Source organism: Apaloderma vittatum, unplaced genomic scaffold (genome assembly GCF_000703405.1).
Source record: "Apaloderma vittatum isolate BGI_N311 unplaced genomic scaffold, ASM70340v1 scaffold3105, whole genome shotgun sequence".
NCBI classification, from domain to species: Eukaryota; Metazoa; Chordata; class Aves; order Trogoniformes; family Trogonidae; genus Apaloderma; species Apaloderma vittatum.
Genome location: NW_009716324.1, coordinates 40,691 through 58,805, shown reverse-complemented (window position 1 = coordinate 58,805; position 18,115 = coordinate 40,691). Strand labels below are relative to the sequence as shown.

The 18,115-nt window shown below is 45.7% G+C and overlaps 1 protein-coding gene across 1 annotated transcript in view; it reads right to left on the bottom strand.

The window, feature by feature from the left end:
- Positions 1-18,115, bottom strand: part of COL20A1 (collagen, type XX, alpha 1) — a 44,291-nt gene that overhangs the window by 7,541 nt on the left and 18,635 nt on the right. Inside the window, exons 18-30 of the mRNA XM_009869474.1 lie at positions 15,811-15,953; positions 15,100-15,229; positions 14,756-14,812; positions 12,296-12,334; positions 10,238-10,376; positions 8,459-8,601; positions 8,010-8,119; positions 6,978-7,136; positions 4,979-5,056; positions 4,284-4,370; positions 2,110-2,163; positions 951-1,046; positions 351-405 (exon numbers count right to left, since the gene is read on the bottom strand). Coding sequence (XP_009867776.1) covers positions 351-405; positions 951-1,046; positions 2,110-2,163; positions 4,284-4,370; positions 4,979-5,056; positions 6,978-7,136; positions 8,010-8,119; positions 8,459-8,601; positions 10,238-10,376; positions 12,296-12,334; positions 14,756-14,812; positions 15,100-15,229; positions 15,811-15,953 — 1,290 coding nt within the window. The remainder of the gene's footprint in view (positions 1-350; positions 406-950; positions 1,047-2,109; positions 2,164-4,283; positions 4,371-4,978; positions 5,057-6,977; positions 7,137-8,009; positions 8,120-8,458; positions 8,602-10,237; positions 10,377-12,295; positions 12,335-14,755; positions 14,813-15,099; positions 15,230-15,810; positions 15,954-18,115) is intronic.

Sequence of the window (18,115 nt, the reverse complement as noted above, 5' to 3'; positions counted from 1 at the left end):
CCCTATAAATCAGAATTGTTTGGTAAATTTGGCATCTGATTATCATTTATTTGTCTTGTAACAGGAGACATACAAAAAAGATGGAAGAAGAAACATAATTATTTATTAAAAAAAAGCAATCACTGTTATCCCACCTTTAATTCAATTATATCTAGCTTCCAGATAGGTTTATCTTTCTTGCACCAACTGACTTCATTTCCCTTGGGAAAGTGATGACACTCCAAAATGATAGTTTCCAAGTAGACAACAGTAACAGTTCTATGGCTTTTCAATCCTGCTCGATGTAGTTACTGGGAAAAAAGGGCAACTTGTTGAGACAATTAAAAGAAACAGTGTCTACCATGCCAGTACCTGCATGCCAGGACTTCCAGTGTCTCCTTTCTCTCCTTTAACTCCTGGTGGTCCCTTGGATTAAAACAGAAGCACATAGTTAGGCACTCTGTGGCTCTGAGCAACCTGATCTAGTTGAAGATGTCCCTCGGGAGGTTGGACTAGATGACCTTTAAAGGTCCCTTCCAACCCAACGCATTCTATGATTCTTTGATCCTTTAAAACCAACAGCAATCTGCTGCTCCACATCCAGCACGTGCACGGGGATTCTGCCACCCCAGACGTGCAGGCAGCAGCCTCCACCTCTATTTCTTGCCAAGCAAGGATGATCATTGCAAAGAAAAATGCCTGAATATCTCACTGGGCTGTTTTCATTAAAGGCACATTAGGGAGAGTCTGGACAAAAGTAGTCTTTTGCCAGAATGACTAAATGGAGGGGCTCAACAGCATGAAAAGAGAGATCATCATCTCTCTCTACTGTAGTTTTTCCAGCTGTTAGTAAGGATGATGTCAATACATGGATCACATTTAGGGGGTCTCTATTGAGACACCCATTTCAAAGACATGTTCTAACTGCAAAGAGCAAACGACAAAAACAGGCAGTGGAAGAGATCACATACCACAGGACCCTGAACCGTGATTCCTTGGGAGCCTGGAGAGCCTTGCTGGCCACTTGGACCCTCTGGCCCTACTTGTCCGGGTGGGCCTGGTTCACCCTAAAGCCAAAGACATGAAATCAAAGGTAAGAAAGCAATTAATGCGGGCTCTCCACGTGGGCTGCATTACACGACCTGGGTCATCTTGAACCATCTACAGGATTCAGGATGAAGTCGAGATAGGGAGATCTCTAGTAACCTCAGCTGCCTTGGCCTTTTAGGTCCAAGGTTTTGGTACATCTTTCATGGGAGAAGATGGTAAAGCTGCAAACGGTGCTTTTCAGAGCCCGATTTACCTTCCCAAGTGCGAGTCATTCCTGTTCTTCAGGATGGCCAGTGAGAAAAAGGGAATTGTTCCTTAGCCCATGGCTGAGATCTGCATCCATTCCCATTCCTTCCCCAAAATCTTGATCCTGTAACCATGCTGCGTTCCCAGGTGTTATCCCAAAGAAGGGGACCAACGGGCTGAGCTGGGCTGGCTCTTGTGTACTGGGGCTTGCTCCAGTCCCTGGGGCTGGGGGATGCAGATCCTGCTGTTCCTTGTGCTCACCTCAGAGCTGCTCCTGAAGGCTTTGTGTGGTTCTTGCTCTGTTTCATTCCTCGTGCTGCTCTGCCCCAGAGCAGTACCGATCTGTCCGGTTTGGAGGCTTGGCAGCCAGAACAAGCACAGCACAAAGACTGACCCTTTCCCAGATAACATCGCTGACCACATACATTGCATTAATTCAGCGCAATCAGGCTCGTCACCTAAATTTCCAAAGCCCAACTGAGCATTTAATTAATAATAAGTGATGCTCTTCTCTTCAATACGTCAGACCTTAAGGCTCTGTTTGCACAGATAACATCGCTGACCACATACATTGCACTAATTCAGCGCAATCAGGCTCATCACCTAAATTTCCAAAGCCCAACTGAGCACTTAATTAATAATAAGTGATGCTCTCCTCTTCAATACGTCAGTCCTTAAGGCTCTGTTTGCGCTTTGCTTGGTGCAGTGAGATAGTCCCCAGTCTAAGGAGTCCAGCTCAGACCAGAAATGAGAGGAGTGTGCACCCCTGCATCATGTCTCTGACACCACCTGAAGTAAACAGAACCAGAGATACTGCTGAGTATTGGGACTCACCTTAGGTCCTGGCTCACCCTGCTCCCCTTGAGGTCCTCTCCTCCCAGGGCTGCCCTGCCAGTAGGACACAAAGCTGCTGTTAGGAATATCATAACCTTTAGTGAGGTGTAACCAGGAGCTCAGGGGACATGATGTGGTGCTCCGTGAAAGACGGTTCCTGCCCCAGAGAGCTCGCAGGAAATGGAGACAAGAAGGGAATGGATCAAGCCATCCAGCAAGTGTGGAAAAAGGGAGAAGAGCCACTCCACACAATGCCCTCACCCCCAGCATGGAGACACAGAGTTCAATCTGTCCAGCCTCCTTCCTCCAACTTGCCCAGAGAATTCACTCTGAGACACCACATGTGAATACACTTGAGAAGAAAAAGACATATCTACAACTCTCTGGGGCCGTGTTGGCTTTTATAATATACATCCCGAGAGAGCAGGCACATGTCGAGACTGGGGACAACAACCAGGAGAGACCTGGCTTAGCTCTGCATCTGTGTAACTGCTGGGGGGAGAGAAGAAGCCGATCTTCTGGCACGAACCAATACTGTGTGAACTTTTGACATCTTAATCTGAAAGTTTCTATCTTGAATCTACAAAAACAATGAATTCAGAAGCACAGGCAGGGAGCTTTAGGAAAGGTGCTTTCACAGAAGCACCCAGAAGCTCATTTCAGAAGTTAGCTGGACCTGGTCAAAAGAACTCATTAAGGACAGTGATAGATACAAGGTGAGATGTGGTCTTGTTCACCAGAGTTTTAAAAATAGCAATGAGCGTGCTTGTAACTGCAGCAAATTACCAAGGGTTTAGTGGTGTGAGGGTAAGGTTATGTGTCAAAATCCTATTTTCTCTAATGTTTAAAGGAGTCCTGCTCTTTAAAGGGTTGTTCTGCAGAGATGTTTAAACCACAGGGCAATGCAAGCTGGTAATTATGCACTTAGGATATTGAAGCAAACTGTGATACTGGAGTGTGCTGTGTAATTAAACTTCCACTGGAATGAGCATATAATTACACTGCAATGAGGCGCTACTCCTTGCAAAGTGTGGAACTGAATTCACAGTTAAACCACAGTAATGCAGGAGGCCATCTGAAACCTTTTTGCTTGACAAAAGAGGCTAATTCTTTTTTTTTTAATGGTTACTTTCCAGGAGAAAAGCACCTGGAGTGGTTGTAACGGAGTGCACTGGACAGGTTGTCAGGTTTTGGCCGTCTTGTGCAAATAGAATGTTTTTCCTCAAACATCCAGGAAGCAAACTTTTTTTGATAACTGCTTCCCAGTGTTTAACTGGAATATTTTCTCTTACAGTTTAAGCCCATGGTGACTCTCCTGTGACTGTAAAGGACGGGGAAAAATATTTCATTTGCCCTACATCCCTGAACAAGTTACACACTTAATGACTGTTATCACTTCCCCCCTCCATTTCCTTCAGCATTTTCTTGCAGGTCAAATGAGACCTCTCAAAAGAGAGTTTTGGGGACAGAGAGGATTGCAAAGTCTCCCCCTTTATACTGCCCACCCACACAGATGTTTATAAGGCTCCCACAACTCAGAAACCAGATAGGAAGGCTTTGTGGTGTGGATTTATTTTCTCATTTACAACGAGTCTCAGAGCCTCCGATGCATGAAATCTCTTGCAGGCACCAAGGATGACCCGTCTTCTCCATCTAAGAGGGCTGAAGTGGCACCAGGCACTGCTCAGCCCATCCCCAGCTGCAACTGTTGTGTTGCCAATGTGGCATCTCCCCACTTGATCATCATCTGAGGTCTGAAGGGCACCTCTTAGCCTTGTCCTGGCACAAGATAAACATCAAAGCTCCCTGAGATAGGAAGAGATGGAACGGCCTCAAGTTGCACCAGGGGAGGTTTGGACTGGACATTAGGAAAAATTCCTTCTCTGCAAGGGTTGTCAAGCACTGGATGAGGCTGTCCAGAGAAGTGGGGCAGTCACCATGCCTGGAGGTATTTAAAAGATGTGGCCCTCAGGGACAGGGTTGAATGGTGAACGTGGCAGTGCTACGTTAACGGTTGTATTCAATAATCTTAAGGATCTTTTCCAACATAAACGATACTATGGTTCTAAAACCTCGCGGAGCACCAGGAGCATTATCCTCACACCTGCCATGCCCAAAAAACATGAAGTAACACCAGTGAGTGCAGGGTGCTGCCCACGGAAGGGCCAACTTACAGGGGGTCCTGGAGGTCCTGGCAAACCCGGGTGGCCAGAAGTACAAGAGCAGGCAGGAGCTAAGGTAGGGCAGGTCTCCTCGTCCCTCTGAAATGAAAGCAAACCAAAGAGGCATGAGGAGCTGTGCAGAGAGAGCAGGGTGGATCACAGGTAACAAGTTCAGTGTTTCAAAATTCGGTCTTTCTGTTGGAGAAAAGCAGCAATTTTCTCTACTCCACTGAGAGATTTTGTGAGACATCGAGTGCTTTATGTTTCTGTCAAATAATAAGTTCAGACAAAAAAAATACAAACCAGTGCTGCCTGAAATTTTTGTAACATATCAGAAGATAATATTTTTGTATTAAGTATTTATATCCCCCACAACACAACTTTCTGTTTGAGAAGAAAACATGGAAGGAAGAGCAGGGAGATGCTGTCACACAGGGGTAAGGTGGCAGCAAAGCCATAGGGTTGGTGTCACAGACAAGGTCATGACATGAGTGACACACCACACAAGGATTTGGAGTTTTCTTTCCCTTTGAAGCAAACACAGTTTTGTTCACTTCACCCAGAGATGATATTCCCAAGAGAGGAGGGGAAAAATGGCTTCCCTCTTGAGCCTATCAAAACCATTTGCAGTGCCACCTCAGTGCCACAGACTGGTTCCCTCATCCCCAACATCATGTCAATTAGCAGAGTGGTCTCTCTTGTCTTACCAGTGCGGGGAGATCACAGCATTTGTCTTCCTCTGCCCCTACGCTGCTGCACGTGATCTGCAAAGACTGGAGCTGGAACTGTGGAACAAAGAGTATGACAAGAAAGTAGCGTTGGCACACACGGTTCATCACCAAATCTCATGGCGTTCAAGTGCTAATAATAATAATCAGTGATGATTTGACAGAACTCTTCCAGGTAGTCCCAACTATAACTGCGTCCAAAAAAGCCACAGCATGAAAGCCCTGGCCGCTGAGTGTTTTACAAGCCTTTGTGTCTCTGTCTCTTGCTAAGTAAATCAACAAGCAACTTCATGTCAGCGGAAGCCAAGTCTCCAATTTGATCACAATCCTGCACCAGCGAGCAGATTCTCAAGTAATTGGGCTTCAGCATCTGCAATATGTGAAAGCAAACTGTGCTTTGTTCCCCTTAGGGACACTGAGATAAGAGTAAATGTGGCAGCAGCGTTTCCCAGAGCAGATGTCCTCCTCTCGCAAGAAACCCCAACCTGTCTCTTTCACCACATCCTTCACAACTGCCACATCTTCCCATTCTGATTAACAAAGCAGCTCACACACTGCACAAAGCCAAACCAAAATAACAATGCAGAGATTTCTCATCCTGTTTTTTTTTTTTAATTTCCCTTCCACTCCATGCATTTAACAAGAAGCTGCACAGCCCAGGGTGTGCGATATGCAGCATACAGCTATAGAGGAGCTCCATAGATCAAGCAGCATTTGAAGATAGTTCAAATTAAATAACGTTCCACAATAACCGGTAATGAGACACTCTGTCTTCTCAAGGGCAGCAGAGCCGTAGAAGACGTGAGACTTTGCTGGGCTGGAAAGGCAATGGGAGTAGGGATGGCGCGAAGCTGCTCATTACTCAGCTTGACCTGTCCAGTTCAGCTGCTTGCAGGGAGAATTTAGAAAGGAGAAGGAAAGCACAGATTCCTGCTTTGCTGGTCACAGGCGTGCAATCAAATTGCCACAGAATTTATTTAGGAAATAAGTAAATACTGCTTGAATATCACTGTCCCCTGGTGTGTTTTAAGGCTGACCCTAAATTTCTGTGTCCACTTTTTTCCCCAGTATATCACAGGCCTCTGCTTCTCCCTTTGCACTTGGGGAGACATATGGGACAAACTGGGTTACTGCACTACTTTGAAACAAGGGAAGTTGCAAATCAGCTGATGCACTGTTTTCCCCTGGAATTCTGGATCTTGAAGCAGAGCCAGGGAGTAAAAGCTTCACAGAACTCATAGATGATTTTCTATAGTCCCATGAGCACACTGCGAGTGATGATCTTGCCCCTTATTCTGCATGTATTTCGCATTCCTGGTTTGTGGAGTAAGCATAGCAATGAGTGATGGCAAAAATGGGTGGTTTTGCCTTTAGGACCACTGGGGCTGTCACAGGACTTGCCACCAGCCCACAATTTCCCTTATTCCCTCCTCTGCAGCGCTGTGCAATGCAGTAAGGACACCCCCGCAGGCTAGCACCGAATGTTTGGTCTGTTTTTTCAAGTAATAGCTCACAAAGACCCTCTGTACTGAAGATTATTTTCCTATCATTTGTATGCAGCCAGGCAAGCCCGAACACTCTGGAGACAGAGGCACATCCAGCGCTGTTGCCTTCAGATGCCAGCACTTCCCGACATCGCTCGGTGGGGGCTGATGTGCACAACTTTCCCTCGTAGAAGGGTCTGTGCTTCCCCGGTTCCCAACTGAAGGCACCTCTGGGGATACACTCATGTGGCCGCCCCAATCATAGACCTCAAGCAGAGGTAGGAAGCGAGGGGGAGAAACACTCCGTGAGGAAAGCTCATTAAAATCACAGAGATCAGCGGGATCAGGACTCGGTCGTGCGTCACAGCAGCACTCAGAGGCATTCAGAACGAGAATGATGCAAGGTGGCACTCCTCTCTGCCTGCCTACCCCAGCCAGCTCCAAATTTAAGCTCCCTCCCCACCCTCCGACAGCGCATGCTGCCGGGGACTCACCGGTGCAGACCCGCTCCTGGGTCCTCTGGTCCTTGTCACTTTTCCCAGCATGATGAAGCCAGCGGTGGAGATGCTGCCGAGGGTGTTGATGGGTTTCTCTGCAATTTTCTTACAGTCCAGGTAGAGTTTGACCTTGAAGTGGCTCACGGCCACATGCACCTGGGCAGCAGGTGGACAGAAGCAGGTTGGAGCTCAGCAGCAAGGTGAGGGAGTCTTTTAAAGACAGTAGTGCTTTCTGCCAATTCCCAGACTGCTGCCGTTACTGGTGGTGGGTTTTAATGAGCAAATGGCTCAAAGGAGGCTCAGGACCGTTTCATCATGTGCTGTGCCTGCTGTGCAAGACTGCATTTTTCCCTGATGTTCCCCTCACCTGTCCTTGACAGAAGCCTTTCTGGAGTTGTAGCATTAAAATAATTCCATTTTCAGAACTAGCTGAATAATGGAATTGCCTACAGATACTGATAGAAAGTGCCCATTGCTCATTTGGGTGGAACAATTTTGGTCTGAGGACAGTGATGGCAAAAAATAAACTCTGTTAGGAGTGCTAAGGCAGCTATCTCAAAACTCTAGATATTTTTTTCCCTCCCAACACTCAACGGTCATCAAAATCCCAAATTATTATTTTTTTTTTAAAGTTTGATTTTCCAAATTTTACTAGTTAAGACCTAAAAAATCCCTCAGTTTTGGAGTTTCTTGGGAGAATGGGAAGCAGTCAATATGTGGAAACCATATTTTGAACACAAGATGAACCCTAAACCTTTACAACTACAAACTTCAGCGTTATCAAATAGGTTTGCCAGTTCCCTATAAACCTGGATGAAAAGCATGTGTATCACTCTTCAAACACAAGATGAACCCTAAACCTTTACAACTATAAACTTCAGCGTTATCAAATAGGTTTGCCGGTTCCCTAGAAACCTGGATGCAAAGCATGTGTATGACTCCTCGCTTTGAAAAATACACATCGATGACAAAATATTCCCAGACTGGAGAGAGAACGTGAGTCGCGTTTCTCCCTCTCTTGATAAGGACCTTATGAAAGCTCCCATAGAAAATCTTCTTCACTTCCTGCTGGTCGAAGGAGACTTCCTGTAAATCAGCCTTGTAGTCATGATTGAAATAGGTCAAGGATTTCTTACTGGCTAGAAGGAAAATAGGACAAATAACAGCTTAGGATGAAAAGAGAAATTGATTTCACCCGCGTGCTGAGCAATAGTAGATAAATAAGCTTATATATCGTGAAGGAGCGCATATGTTGTAATGAAACACTTCTAAGCAGCAGAAAAGAAAAAGAATAAGTATAAATAATGAATATATTACAAGGTAGAATATAAATGAAAATAAGCCTTTTAATTGCACTAGGCAATATTTAAAATGCAAGCTAGTCAGCAACAACAAAAGCTGAATGCCAAAACAAGTTCTGCTGCCAGCAGAAATGTGTGCAAATACCTGAATTTATTGTATTCAACAAGAAACCTTACGGTCAAGGTTAACACCGAGAAGGGGCTGGAAGTCCTCGTCTGTTATTTGCCACACAGCGAAGGGCTCCTTGGGGGTCTCGGGCAGGAGGCGCAGGAGGATGCTAATGGTGTGCTCGGGTGGGATTGCAAAGAGGTGGATGTCGCTGGAACGAGACAAGCCCGGCAAGCTTTTATCATCCTACAGGGCTCATCCATCGTGTCTCTAGGGAAGCTTCACCCCCAGGGCTGAACACGATACGCCAGCAGAGAGCATGGCCCCTGTTCCGTGCATCCCGCTCAGGCTGTCGAAGCCTGTGCCGAGTGCCGAGCCCTCCCCTGGCACGGGGGGAGATCAGAGGGAGCAGTGGGTGTCAGTCCGTCACTGCCAGAGCTGCCACGGGCAATGCCATCACACAGCGAGTGTAGCCTGAGGGATTTCAAAATCGAGAAATAAGTGATAGCTTGCAAAAACCATCCCTGCCGGGCTCCAAAACGCTCCCCCAAGTCTCCTCTTCAAGAAGGAGGGATGGCCATCAGGCATCACGGGGTAAATCTTTAAGCCTGGGCAGAAATCAGTGTAAGTGCCCCTCAGGGGTAAGCACAGAGCCCACAGAAAGTCCCGTCTGGGTCTTCCCATCCCAGTTGCCAAATTTGGGCTCAGCACTGGGACTCGTGGTCACTCAAGTCCTCTGCAGCCACCGCAGGACCCCTCCCAGCACCCTGGGCAGGAACAGCAGCGAGAGGACATGAGGCCATGAGGAAGGTCAGGTGGGTTACGCCTGAAATACATCTATAATCCGAAACAGGACACATTTGCATGGGCATACAGACACCTCATCAAGCCTCTTTCCAGGACTGATTCATAAGTAATGTATGTTCTTATTTCTCTCTCTGTTCCTGAAGGAGCGATGTCCTTGAGAGACACATGTACCAGCTGTACAAAAGGATTTGCCCATAAATTTCCGAGCATTTAAACTGGACTTCTCTGAACTTCCCCTGCTCTATTTACTCTAAGAAGCTTTGCTTCTTTAACTAAGATTAAACCAAGCCAGAACTTCAGTAATTAGGCTTTAAACAAAGTAGCACTGAATGTCAGATCATTCCTGATTTATAGTCGTAAAAAATGAGTGAGGTCATGGGAGCTGCCTGGCCCGCTCGGGTCCCTGTGGAGAAGCCTCATATGCAATGAAACAGGGTCAAGTCACAGCCCAGAGACAGTGGTTATTCCCTCTCATCAATAAGGACCAAGCCACAGACAGCTATGAGACAAGTATTTTCTATAAAGCAAAGGTCTGTCTCTGAACCAGAGACGCTGGGAGAAAGGACTGAAGATGAAAACGTGACCTCAAACTGCCATCGCTGAGGTGTGTGTGGTTGTGGAGAGAATGCCTAAAGAATGGTGCAGTGCCCGTGCATGACATGATCCTTACGTTCATCGCAGCAGCTAGCACTGCTGGAAAAAGGGATTTTGTAAGAAGGAAAAGCCCCGGTGTGAATGTTTGGCTGCAAGAGAAAATATAACAAATACCCCTATTGCATCCTCTTAACTTCTGCTTGACATATTCCATACTCGTCTTGAGGAAAACCAAAGGTTAATTTCTTAATATATTAAGGAAAAATACTCTGGCACTCTTTTTAGTCTACCTATGGTTTGATTTAGCTCAGCAGCCTTATCACCTCGTTTTGAAGCTGCTGCATCATTCACACACAAATCAGTGGTCTCCCTTTACTGTGAGCACAGTTAACGCGTGTGCCCGAGGCTGCTGATGAAGATGACACTGGTCACAGCTCCTCTCCCACCTGGTCCTCTGGGTGAGCTGGGTGTCTCTGAACAGGGTGAAGGTACGGGAACCACTGAACACGAAGGGCTCCATGGCCACGCCTTTAATGGAGGCGTATTCCTTCTCTACTAAGCCAAAAGCTTCCATCATGTCAAATCCTGGAACAGACAAAGGGAAAACCCAGAAAAATGAGTGATTAGACAAGAAGTGTGATTGAAGAGCAGGTAGAATTAGCCTCTACCTAGCATGGAAAAAGAAACAGGAGAAAAAGCCGTAGCCAAACTGCACCAGCAAGGCCATGCAAATTAGAGACCTGGAGCGTATTCCACACGTGGGACCAAGGAAAAGGGTGTGTGTCTGCATGCTAGGTACCCATTTAATGTATTCTCCTCCTCTTGGAGGGGAGTAGACTAAAGATGGAGACTTTCACAACTGTGTTTTTGAAACTTCAGAATCAAAAACAAATGAGAAAGAAGTTACTCCAACAATCTCCCCTTTACAACTAGATGAATTAACAATATCTTCCAAAGGCGTGGGATCACTCCAGTAATTGCTAGTAGGGAGAGAGAATTGTTCCTGCTCTGAAATGCTTTATATGGAAGAGTCAGAGAAAATAAGAAAGAACTTTAAAGTATGAGCATTTCCATTTCTCTCTGTTTTCATGAGAAAATAGGGTGACCTGCCTTATGTGGTCTCCCCTGACACCTCTAACATCTCCCTGGCTCATGCAGCTTCATCTCATTCTCCCGGACCAACATTAAAGCTCTGAGTCATTTTCTCATTTCAGTTTTCTGTTCAGTAAGACAAGATCTTGCAATTGGGGTTCTTTATTCAGTTTATCTGAGTCTGCAGCAGGCTGGGATGAAGGAGATAGCTCGTTCGGTAGCAAATGGAAAAGCTACAACTTCAGCACAACGTGGTGCATTCACTCTAGATTCCCTCACCCCTTCACCATTTACAATATTCTGCAGTTTCTTGACTTGAGGTTTTATTTCTCCTGGGGATTCGTCCAGGGAGTCTTTCTTTTTTTTTTTTTTATTTCCAAGAGTGCTAGGGAGTTTGCCAAAAGAAATGACCTACTTGAAAGCTATTTATCTCTGATCTGGAGCTTCTGGCACTAGAACTTCCTTTCAAACATGCAGGAAATATTGTAGGATAACGACTGAAAGTAAGACTTGAGTCATAATTACAAACATACTGTAATATAATCGTATCATTATCATATCGTGAATCTTCCATGTAACGGTTTCAGCGAGCTGCTAAGGAAGTGAACTCCTGCCACGTTTGTCAAGGAGGAAGGATCAGCAGGAGTTGTGGCTTTATGATTTAATTGCTTTGGCTTTGGCATCCGTAGACAGGGCAACACCAGCGAGAGCCCCCCGGGCAAGGATGTGCATCCCTGCGAGCTGGTGGGAGCTCAGCAAAGACAAAGTGACTCAGGCACAGGGTAACAGCAGAGCCAAGAGCTGAAGCCGGTTTCTCAGGCACACCCGTATCATCAAGCTCTCTGGGGAGGAGGTGGTATCACTTCAGAAGCAGAACTAATTGTTTTCTAAGTCACAAAACCACACAGCAACCTCAAAAGCATGAAGTGCGTTACGGCATCAGCTGGAGAAATGAGGACTTGCTACCCCAGCAAAGCCCACAGAGCCCAGCTGCAGAGATAGATACCCAACTTGGGTATCTACATCTTTGGAGGATGCACAGGTGATTTTGGGACAGACAGACTGAGAGTTTTTCTTGAGGAGCCTGTATGAATTTGGGATGGAAATCCTCTTGAAATTCAGCAGCTGTTTGAAGCCCAGCTTCCTTAAGGCCAGCGAAAATCCCGGCATGAAGCACAAACAGCCCAGAGTGTGAGCTGGTGGGACAGCGGGGACACACTGACTCAGTGCAGAATACCCTTCTACCTGGAAAAGGATATTTTCCTATTTTCGTTCTCACAATTCTCCCCTTTCCCTCAGGACCAGGAAATCTTTTCCCCCCTGCTCAGCTCTTCCGTATTTCTCAAAAGCCAAGACCAGGGGGTGTTTTCCCACCCAGCCCCGCACTGCTGGCGCTTTTTGTGCTGCTGTACCTTGTACGGAGCCTTCAGTAGAGCCGAGGGTGGGGCAGGCTGTGAGGAGAAAATAAAAAAGAAAAACTATTAGGTAAAAAAAAAGGACGTTTGAGGATTATGGAAGTAAAATGAATACAGTTCCTCTAGGCAGAGCAATGGAAAAACACAGCAAAACTTAGAATATTCTACAGCTTAATTCAGAGTCTAGTCTTTATCCTTTTTTATATATATACACCAAGTGAGATAGAGAATTTGTGTTTATATAGGCATAAAGGTTGTTCCCTGGCTTGCCCAGCACAAAAGTAAAAATACTGCCTTTCATCATCAAACATCATCACTATTGCTTTTTTGCGACTAACTCACCTGGCACCTTACAACATGAAATACAAGGTAGTGTCATGTTCTCAAGTTTCTCTTTAAAAATAGACATCAGAACACTAATATTTTGGTTTTGAAACAGTGCTTTTACTGCAGCATGTGCCTTAATGGTGTTGCAGAATAGAGAGAGATATCAGCAGTTCCAAATGTTGTACCTGAAACTCAAAATACACACAGGAAAAATATATATCTCAGCCTGAAATTTTGGCTTTTGAACTCTTTAGGGAAACACAAAGAGTTTTGGCTAAGTTTTGTAGCTTGCCTTTCAGAAATTCCCTTGATAAATCCTCTAAGATGCCACAGGACAGAAAGCAAAACCAGGGAAAAAGCTGGGACGTGAAGCTGGAGCACGAGGCACCAGGGTTAGGAACACTCTCCATTTAAAAAGCTCAGGTAAGGGGGTGTTTTAGAAAACAGCACACGAATGCAATTTTCAATTATCTGCTGCCATGTAAATCCCAGGCCACGGATGCCAGATGGAGCTGGGACAAAGAGAATGCTTGACGCAAAATGAGGAACGTCCCTGAAAATCAAGGACACTTGACAAGAGGGGTTATTTTGTAAATGCTTTGCTAGGTTATCAGTATAATAGAATCTAGCAGATCATTATATTGAGGCTTCTTTACAGCCTTGCTATTGCTATTCTTGCATCAATGCCATTTCGTACCTCATCGGAAAAGCAAGGCTTTCTGTTTTCCGTATGCAAATTTTGTAAAATGTGTAAACAATTTAAAGGGGGTGACTCAGCCTCCCCAAGGTACCAAAACATTGCTCAAAACTGAAGCGTGATGAAGAAAAAAAACAATTCAATTTTTAAAAAATGTCCACCAAAGTCACGTAAGCAGGCTAGAAACCTGTTCATTTACCAGGTATCTGATTTTTTTTTGCTTGGGATCAAGAGAACTCTTTCTGAGCCTTGCCCAGAGCCCAGGGTCCCTCTCACTGACATCCCCATCACTCCTCACCTCCTTCCCAGGCTGAAGGCACCCGGATTGCTCACAGCTCTTTGATCTGGCAATGCTCAGCTCAGACAAAGCAGAGCAGAGTCAGGGTAAGGATCCCTGACACTGGCAGTTTCCACTTCTGCTTTGAAGATTTTTCTGAGACTTTCCAGCCTTTTTTTTTGTCTCGTTGTTCTCTTTGTTTTTTTGGTTCTCTCCCCAAGCCCCAGCCAAATGCAGTTGTTCATTGTACAGTAAACATTCACTCCTGCAATAGCAGACCATTTCTCTTAACAATTTGGTCACATATTAATATTTAAGTCCCTTATTGCACATCAAACAGTTTTCCCAGCACTATTACATATCATCTCCACTTCCTAAAAAAAGTTATTTTATTAAACTTACAAAATTTAATATTTCTTCTATTGTCTTTTCAGCTATCCTAGCCAAACAGCTATATTAAATTCTACAAGGTGACTCACCAACCTTGTGTTTCCTACTTGTGACAATAGCCTCATGTTTCCTACCTGAAATTTCACATGACTTTTCCACTGTGGTCTGAACACCTGCAGACTTCCTCAATGAGCCACTTGAATCCTTAGTCTGATATGTTCTTTGCTGAGCTCAAACTAAAATTTTCTTATCTAACTTGCTTCATTCTTCCTTTGTGGCTCCCCTCAATACATTTTAAAACTGAAGTTTTGATTAGAATCATTTCAAATAGTCAGGAAAAGGCATTGCTGCCACCATATCTATATTATATTTGCTTCCTGATGACTTCTTACAACCCCATTAATTCAACATTTCTCACTAATCCATTTCATAGTTTGCTTTATATCAGCATATGAGAACATATGCTCATTAAATTTAATAAGGGACTTTACAAGGAACTTTAATTTAAAACATATCATCATTCCCTTCGCTCCATTTTGGTCAAGTTGTGCAGAAACCCTTTAAAAAAACTGTCCGTCTCTTTTTTACTAAGTGAGTCTGATTTTCCAAAGTTACGTGGTTTGTGGCTGTCCTTGGACAGTCCCCAGAGGCATCTGTCAAGAAATGACATACCCACTCCTGCCTGCCCTGCAGAGCCCACACTGTGCGATGTGCTACTGGAAAAACCAAAATACAACAAAGCAAGACTTTATAGAAAGTGATTTACCCTCTGTTTTAGACGGAATGAATCCTCGTATTGAAGGCAATTTAGACAACACAGGAGCTGGAAGATAAAGCAAAGTGCACGTGAGCAGTTATCCAGGATGGTGATGCCTGGCTCAAGCCCCAGAGGGTCACCAGCCCTTCCCAGTCATCCTGGAATTACCAGTAACTCACAGGAGGAGTGCAGAAATTGAGGCAGAATTTTCCCTTTTCAAGGTTAACAGTCCTCCCTGCTGACCAAAACCCTGGCGTTGGCTCGCAGGGACATTGGCGCCTGGATAGAGGTTGCCTCAAGACTGATGGGTTGAAGGTGATGAAGATCATGGGTGTGCTGGCTGACCCACTTACCTGTCCGGCCAGTCGTGGATGTGCTTTCACTCTCTCCTGTGTAGTGGATGGCAGAAACGATCACCTTGTAGGCTCGATCAGGCAGCAGCGACTGCAGGGTCACACTGTTGCTTTTGCCAGAAGCCATAATCTACAGCGGGGTGGAAGAAAAGAGCCCGATATTTGGGCAAGTTTCCTGTTATGGCTCATGCTCACAGCCCAGAGTTCATGGAGAGGCTCTTGGTGAGAGTCCTGGGAGCAAGCCAAGGAATCCTGGCTCTGCATTGCCATCAGACTAGCCATGTGTAGAGTAAGAGCATTTCCCTATGAAAACACCCCAATATTCCCCAAGTACACATGTTGGAAGTGCCTTATAACATGGTAATCAATCTGAGTTTGAGTAGATGATACAAGGTTTACAAGGTTAATGTTCGAGCTCCCTAAACCAGATGGCTGATCCTCTTCTCCTTTCCCTCGAAGAATTCCTGAGTTCAGGGAAGGGAGAAAGCTGCATTATTAGCAGCTTTGATGGACACAAATATCCTAACCACAAAAAAGCCCGGAGATCCATTTCACAACACACCAGCAACTCAGAGGAAGAGATTTGTTTTTGTGAACCAGCTATCCTTATGATAAATCCTACTGGAGCAAGCACAGTTCCCCTGGGCATCAAGTCGCCCCCATGTCCCTCTGGTCCTGAGCCTGTCACTCACTGAGGAACTGGACACTTACTGTTTGCTGAGCACCAGAATCGGAGACAGGGCTGTAGGTGATTTTGTAGTGCTGTACTCGGCCATCTGGGGGGGTCCAGCGGACCTGGAGGCTGTTGGGGGTCTCGGAGTCAATGAAGAGGTTGGTGGGTGGGCTCCGGGAATCTGCAGCAGGGATTAAAGGTGAACAGCATAAAAAGCAGGTAGTAACATCTATAAATGAGGCCAGCAGCCCTTGCTTCCAAGCCAGAATGCCTCAGCTCTCTGCTGTGCTGCCAGGCAAGGCTCAGAGCAGAAACAGTCAACTTGGGGATCAGGCAAGACAGAAAACAGATCCTGGAGAGATGAGGATTGCCCAGGTACAACACAGATCAAGTGTAGAATCAAGTGTTCAACAATTCAAATCCTAGGACCTGGGAAAAAAAAATTCTTGGAAGGATCTTTGTATACATCATGGACAAACACCAAAGGACACCCTTCATAAAGACCTGAACCGAATTTCACGAAAGGTCTGGAGGCACACTGGACAGGCAGCTAATAAAGCCAATTAAACTTGGGTCACACTTCAAAGCTAATCCATCGTAATTTCTAATACTTTCCAGCTTTTTGGTTTAAAATTGCTCCCTAAAAGAAGCCCAGAGCAGCCAGCACACAATGGTTTTGTCTAGCATTTCTCACACCAACACCCACAGCCTCTAGGAGGGGTTCGTGTCCGGTGCCTGAGCTACTCTCTCTTTTCTGGCCCTGCACTGCGATGTGTGGCTGTATCCCAGACAGGGGATGGGCTAAGCTGCGGTCAGCCAGAAAAAGGTTCACCAGAGACCAAAGCTGAGCAATTTTTAATTATGTAAATGCATTCCTTTCCCCGGGGTCCTGCTGTGTAGCAAACTGGACCTGGCAACAGAGGCTGTTATGCTGGAGTGATTTCTCTGAGCAGGGACTGAGAAAGACAGAGGGGGCTAAATTCACTCGCTGCTCAAACAGGGGGCTTGGGAGTGTGGGGTCCTCTGCTCCTAGAGCTCGGTTCCAAGCTTGCTCTGCATACATGCATGTGTCTGGTCTTGAACCCATTCTGGTGTGAAGACGCAAAATTCTTGGACAGAAAAAAAGAAGCATTTTGTTTTGAAGAGAATAAAATTGACAGGTGAGCCCTGAAGACGGGCAAGGACACACACCCAGGCTACAAGATTTCTGTTCTGCAGCTTTACCTGTAAGGCTCTTCTGCCCACCCAGCAAAGTCTGGGGTGACCTTAGAGCATGGGTGGAATGAAGATCACTTGCATCTTCATTGATCCTCCTTGCCTTTTCTGTATTAAATGAGCTTACTTTTACTGAAGCTGAAGCAAGATTGCTAGCAGCTGAATCAGGCTGGAGGCTGTTGCTGTGCATCACCACAAGGTAAAGCGGAGAAGAAAACAAGTGTGGGAGGTAAAGTCACTTCAACAGCACTATTATTAGTGCTGTGCTATGCCCCTGCGTCACTGCTGGCTGCACTGGCTATTTCCCACAGCTGAGGTAAGCGAAGATTCTGTTTAAAGTGAACTTTAAAGAGAAAGTTAGGGCCAGTGTCCTAAGTTGGGTTTATTCTGGAAAGCCCCCAGGCCCAGCAGAATTTGATGGCATGGATCTGACAGCCAGGAGAAAGGTTACCTCCTGAAGCTGCCCAGGAGGATAGAAGCATCTCTGACACAGAGGACACCATCTGTGTCTTTGATTACCTCTTGAACCTCTGCTTCTCCATAGGAGGAATCCCAGATTGCTTGCTCTCAGGTCTCACCAGCATCACCGGCACATTTTCAAGTAAGAGTAAAACCCTGGAGTCTGCTTCATCAACATACTCATCTGCAGTGATTATGTAGGTTATGTTTTTTCCTGAGCTTCCATGGGTAGAAGCTTCCTCCCCACATTTCAATCCCTTCTATTTGCAGTGTATGCTCTGCTGTGAAGAACTCATTGAGAAGTTGCATAAAGAACTTGAAGACATTTATCATCCCCAGGCTGGAGGTGCTGCTGCCACAGCTTAGCTACAAGAATGGGGCACATAAACACTTTGAAATCCACTTCAGTGCAAAGTCAGCCAGGGCGGCTCAGCCCAGCTTCAGCAGCAGCTCCCATCCAAAATGCTCTCTCATTCTTTACACAGAAGAGGGCAAGACACGCTCATGTGCTCTGTCTGGGCAGCACCTCAGGGGAGGAGCATGGCTCCATCTCACAAAACCAGTATGCAGACAGCATCGCTCTGACCTCACTTTTTTTTTTTTTCCCCTTAACCTTCAAAGAAGAAAGTATTCCAGGGAGGATGAAGGCCAGGGAGAGAAGCTTGTGTT